This window comes from Nanorana parkeri, unplaced genomic scaffold (genome assembly GCF_000935625.1).
Source record: "Nanorana parkeri isolate BGI_ZX_2015 unplaced genomic scaffold, ASM93562v1 scaffold238, whole genome shotgun sequence".
NCBI classification, from domain to species: domain Eukaryota; kingdom Metazoa; phylum Chordata; class Amphibia; order Anura; family Dicroglossidae; genus Nanorana; species Nanorana parkeri.
The window spans coordinates 1,660,919-1,666,918 of record NW_017306506.1 but is presented as its reverse complement, the minus strand read 5'-3'; the positions used below and the strand labels follow the sequence as shown (position 1 = coordinate 1,666,918).

Here is a 6,000-nt window from a genome sequence, read left to right as displayed (position 1 = left end):
ACGCATCAAAAATACATCCAATGTATTCCAATGGTATTTTGGGCTCTAGTTCACACCACAGCATGTGAAAAAACTGCAGCACGCCCCCTATTTTTTTGTGCTCTGGAACGCACTTAAATGCATCAAAAACGGATACAAACGCCCTGGAACGCACTGAAAGCCCATTTTAGGCTTAAAAAACCCAAACAAAACAGACCGAAACTATTCAAAAACACGTCAAATCGCACTGCACTGCCTATGCAGAAACTCATGCAGATCTGGTCCAGATTTGGTGTGAACAAGCCCTTAAAGGAGAACTATGGGATTAAGGCTTTTCCCCATAGTTCTCCTCAGGGTAACGGAGGACACAAACTAGCGTCCTCCCGTCACCCTAGGCTCAATATACCGCGAGCCGAAGCCGAAGCGGATCCCGACAATTGTGCCGGGATCCGCCCAGCTGCGTGAGTGACAACTGGCTCTGCCTATCTAGAGGCAGAGCCAGCTGTACCCTCCCCTGTCCGTTCCGCCAGTCAGCGCTGGAGGATCGGAGCGGGGAGGGGGGAATTCAGCCCCTCCCCTGTCATGGCAGAGAGCCGTGACAGAATCGAGAGGTGAGCGAACGCCGGTATGTGTTCGCTCACCTCCCGATCTACTGAGCCAACCTGTGACAATGAGACGGCTAGAACTATGAGGTGAGTGAAAAGCATTCACCTCATAGTTCTCATTTAAGGTACTTGAATGCATTTTTAAGATTTAACTCCTGAGTTTTTAGTGTCACTTTTAAGCTTTGTGATTAATTAACACTAAATATTTTTTAATCATTTGTTCCCTCTTGGCCGTGTGTGTAAATTTATTCATTTTTATTTTCGAGCCCCACTAAGCAACATTTTCTAGTATGTTTAGGTGTTATGAAACTGCCAGTTCACTTTTATTCTTACTGCAATTCATAAATGATTCTCTAGACAATTTTAGACCTTTAATGTGATATAACTCTTTCAAAATGTAAATTGCACTTAAAATTGTTTCATATTGCATTCCACATAGCAAATATAAATGTGTAGATGGTAGGACTTGAGAAAACCCCTTCTGACTCTGCTGTCCCATGATCCCCCACTGTCAGGCATTTGTTATTTCTTCAGTTCTCATTATAACCTGTTAATATTCTGCACCACTGGACTATTACAGCTGTTCTAATAAAAATAAGAACACATTTCAGGCACCGTTATCAAGCAAAGTCTTCAAGTCATTTGCCTGAATGTGTATCTTGAATGAATAATTCATGCCACATTCATTAAAAGAGGTAAATAACGCGGTCCCTTGTGACATGGCAGGTGGCGTTAATATGGTTTTCCTCATCAGAAATGTATCCGTAATTATGTTTTGCTTTATATTTCTCAAGTAAGCTGATATATTATTATTTTTTTATTCTTCATTTACATTAATTTATTTTTAATGTATTTTCTTCATCCCCCTCTTATTCCAGGTATAGTTATTGACAGCAATACATTTTATGTTTTTAGGCATCGAAGGAGCAAACCCAAGATTTGATTGTGAAGACAACAAAACTTCAAGGAGAGAAGTATGTTCAGTTATACCATAAAGTGTATTTAAACACGGCTTACCAGCCCTGAGATGTAATGGCTGTGCACGGTTTCTCCTTTTTAGGCTTTCTTTCCTGTATTTTCACTAGGTGATGCGGACTGTAAGTCTGATATTTTTCTACTTCCTTTAGCAGACCAAACAGTCCAGCAAAAGGGCAGATAGAGGGTTGAGACAAACCATTTAACACTGACGGGGGCTTGCAATGATCAGGTTTAACTCATTTATGTAAGACCTTTATCCCTAAGGGAAAAAAAAAAAACTGTTGCAGTAGCTGCATAATAAGTGTTGGCTGGAGTTCAGATTTAATTTGTTAGTCAAGACCATCTAAATCTGCCAGTGCATCTATATCGCTACCCTCTCCACAGGGTGACAAGGCTGCTGTCCACGGGTGGCTTTGTTGCTCCTCCATATAGTGGAGCCACCCTAAGACAGGAACTGTTACTGGCCGGATCTGCAGGTGAAATTAAAGAGGAAAAAAAAAGAAAAAAGCTTAAAAAAAAAAAAGAAAAACTAATGCAACCACCACATTTAAGGATTGGTAAGCTGCAATATATTGCTTACACATGTAAATGAGATAGAATGTCCTGTCCTAAAATAGTATTTACACTGTTGGGTAAAATCCCAGCGCCTCATCATTTTGTGACGCCTTAATATAGGTGCAAAAAAATCCATTGCGTAAATTTGTTTCGGAATATGATTTTAAAATACTTCTTCAGGGTGATGAGTTGCAAAATAGCGGACACAGAAAAATATATTGGTGTTGACAGTTGCAGACAAAATTTACCAGCATGCAAAATTCTGCAATCGGAACATTTTATATCAGTTTTGACAAGCTATAAAACTAATGTCATGGACAATTGTAATGGTCTCTCCATCCAGAAACCTACAGAAAGACAGACAATCTTGAGCTTTTAAAGAGGATGACAGCAAGTGAGAGATATTTCAACACCTCTCTACCTTTCTCAGTGTCCGCTGATGTCACATGGGTTCTTGGCATTCAACGTGTCTGTGATTTGCTTTTATGATCCATGTGTAATAAAGAAACCTGTTTATCTTACCTGAAGATGATGTTCAGGAATTAGGACATTTGCCTTCAGCATCTCGTCACCCTCAAATGTCTGTAGACTTAAACTAGTAAGAATACAGCAGGGATGTGGGGGTCAGGGGAGGAAGTTGAGGCAGAGCCTCACCCAGAATTAGTAAGGAAAAAGCTGTCAGCTTCAGACATGTCTGAAGCTGACAGCTTTTTCTCCAATCAGATCGGTGAGGAGCAAGTGAGGGACAGGGAGGCTCCTCCCTTCCTCCTTTACACTAGCTTGGGGACGGGTTGTGGGCGGGGCTTCGTCCGACGCGGGCTCACCCCAAACAAGAGGTACCGCATGTCACTGGAATACAGACCTTAAAGCAAACAAGTGTATGCTGCAGTGTCTACCAGCCCAGCATTCTGCCTGTGTTTACAGGCTCTCCGAGGCGACTGAATGCAGTACTGTTCCAGTCAGCGCAGGGGGATCGGAGCAGGGAGGGGGGAATCCAGCCCCTCCCCTGTCACGGCAGAGAGCCGCGACAGGATCGAGAGGTGAGCGAACGCCGGTATGTGTTCGCTCACCTCCCGATCTACTGAGCCGACCTGTGACTGTCTCATTGTCACAGGTCGGCTAGAACTATGAGGTGAGTGAAAAGCACTCACCTCATAGTTCTCCTTTAATTAGTTTAGTTGCCCTTCTCTGGGCTCTCTCCAGCTCAAGGAAATCCTTTCTGTGGACTGGTGACCAAAACTGGACCGCATACTCCAGATGAGGTCGAACTAGTGATCTATCAAGTGGCAAAATTATAGATTTGTCTCTACAGTACATTTCCCTTTTTAATGCATGACTGTACTCTGCTCGCTTTGTTTACCACAGCCTGCAAGCTATTGTTCAATCTGTGGTCTACTATGATCCCCAGACCTTTTTCCATTTCTGACTTCCCTAGTGGAGCACCCATTAATGTGTAATCCGCTTGCCTATTTTTAACCTCAAAATGCTTTACTTGATTGTGATTCAAGAGTTCACTGGTACATAGTATGTTGGTGGAACGGATAACTTCTCCAAACTTTCACCTAATACATTTTTGTGTTCTCGGTTTTCACATTAAAAAAATCTGGTCAGTTTGTTAGAGAGTGGTTGTCTTAACCATTCCTCTTTGTTACGTCTTTATTAAACACTTGATAGATATTTATTTCCCTAATTTCAAACGTACATGTCCTTTTACAGCTTTTAGTCTTGGTGCCAACCCTGCTTTATGCTGCACATGAAAGTGCTATTTAAGGGTAAATCTTCCTCCATGTTATGTGTCCTCGAAGAGCTGCGTTTGCAAAGTTCTGAACAACAAATTCATAGCGAGCAGATGACAGCACGGTCATAATTGAGATTTAATAACAGCCCGACTGGCCGTAATGTACCATATGATGAAGCTTTTCTTTTAGTGGCCAAGTTTAAATACACAGGGGATTGTGCAAAACAAACTATTCCTGGTTGACAGTTCATAATACAACTGAGTGAAGTTTTATGCTTCATTGGTAATAAAACACTAGTGGGTATAGGTGCCGCTTCTGTCACATTAATCTCTATAATGGGCATTTTAAAAAAATAGCAACGATATTTGTCACTTTATTCATTTTGAGAAAGGAATAATTGCTCAGGATGGCTCATTAAACGTAATTTATACACAATCCTTACTTAGTAATTAGAGTAGATGATTCTGCCACCGTCCAGGAGAATTAAGCTGTTTTCTATGTGGAAGCAGAATGAGAGTGTACAGTGGAGTGATGAAATAGATGTCCAAGCCCAGGTAAAGGTGGTCCTTGCTGCAGAATGGAGGTAACAAAATCCCAATACCTACCTAAATTGTACCTAGAGTTACCTTTAAAGGGAACCTGTACTGGGAGAAATATGTTGGCTGCCATTGCTGAGCTAATTTTAGATCTTATGGTTCATTTGAATTGCTGTACGTTCAAGTGCCTGTATGGACTATGGATATTTAATTCTCTTACTGAGTGCATCAGCAGCCCCCAAATCCTGGAGAGCGTAAAGTGACACGAAACTCAGGGGCTACATTTTAAAAATGCCTTCAAGTACCTTTAAGGTCCAGTTTTGTTAATAGTTATTTGTGCTGTAAATTCTCAGATCATCTCTGAATTGGTGCTGACATTGTCCTTCTTTCTGGAGGGAGGCTACTTTTGTTCCCCCACGGTCCCTGTGTGTGTTGTAAAGTAGTCACCGCTCCAAGCTCGCTCCCGTGACAGACTACAATCTCAATACAAATTAATAAACTAAATATGAGATTGTAGTATATTATGGGAGTGGCTTCCCGGGCAATCAGAAAACTGGGAGGCGGGTCATTAGTCGCTGCCCCGCTTCCTGATTGCACAGGAAGCTGGCTCCATGTTCCCCTAAAGCACTGCCGGTCAGAGGAAATCTGCCGCTGAACGGAAGTTCTGCTATTGGGGAAGGTATCGGCATTTGGGCCAGTACAAGTACTCACCCAAATACTCTGTATTGGTGCATCCCTAATCAAAACGGTATTTGACTGTGCTAAATAGCGCTTCTCATTGGTCAGTGTGGTCACGAAATTCAAAATGCATATGGCAGGACTGCGTTGGATAGCAGTATGGGGTACAGATAGTACACCTGTACTGGCGCAGGGTAAGGACTGTTCGCCAAAAGGTAAGTATAGCTGGGGGGTGGGGGTGGGGTGTGGGAGAGAGGGGGCCAGATTTGATCGGGTAATTCCATTTTCCCATATTACTTGGGAAAAGTGAACTTGCCCTTTAATGCACATTGTGTGTGTTGGAGAATTCTGCTGCCTGGCTACCACAATATGTTACACAGTGGAATGTCCTACACATTCGTTTATTTGCATGCAGATGGCGGGGGCAGCGGGGTTTGTTTTTTAAAATTTTTATATATTATTTTTTCCTTTTTCTTCCCCCCCAACTTAATTTTATTCCTATTACATAGGGCCTTAAAATCCCCTATGTGATAGTTTGGAGGTGACAGGTTCTCTTTTTATGGAACCTGCCCTCCAACACAGAACAGATGTTCTGTGCAGTTCCTGACAGTTGAGACAGGTGATTACAGCGCTCCGGTCTCAGTGATCACACAGAGCAGACGAAGAACGGACAATCTTATCAGATCACTTGTATAAAGACGAGCGGCGGCTCCCCGCTGTACATTTAGCTCTGCTTGACCGGAGCAGGGCTAAATGCACAAAAAAAAAAATACTCTTGTGGCGCCTGAAACTGCATGTCTCGGGCGTTGGGCGATAGGAATTGCACACCCCTATGGGTATACACCAGACATGAGTAAACATGCACATGTGTACAGGCACACAACCCCTAATGCAGACAGTCTGCATTCAGGGCTATGCGCCCGAACACAT

The 6,000-nt window shown here is 42.7% G+C and overlaps 1 protein-coding gene across 1 annotated transcript in view; it reads left to right on the top strand.

The window, feature by feature from the left end:
• Positions 1-1,499: 1,499 nt before the first annotated feature.
• The window catches only part of COG6 (component of oligomeric golgi complex 6), a gene marked incomplete at its 5' end in the record, with an annotated part of 72,000 nt that continues 67,499 nt past the window's right edge, over positions 1,500-6,000 (top strand). Inside the window, one exon of the mRNA XM_018556471.1 lies at positions 1,500-1,558. Within this exon, the coding sequence (XP_018411973.1) occupies positions 1,500-1,558 (59 nt within the window). The remainder of the gene's footprint in view (positions 1,559-6,000) is intronic.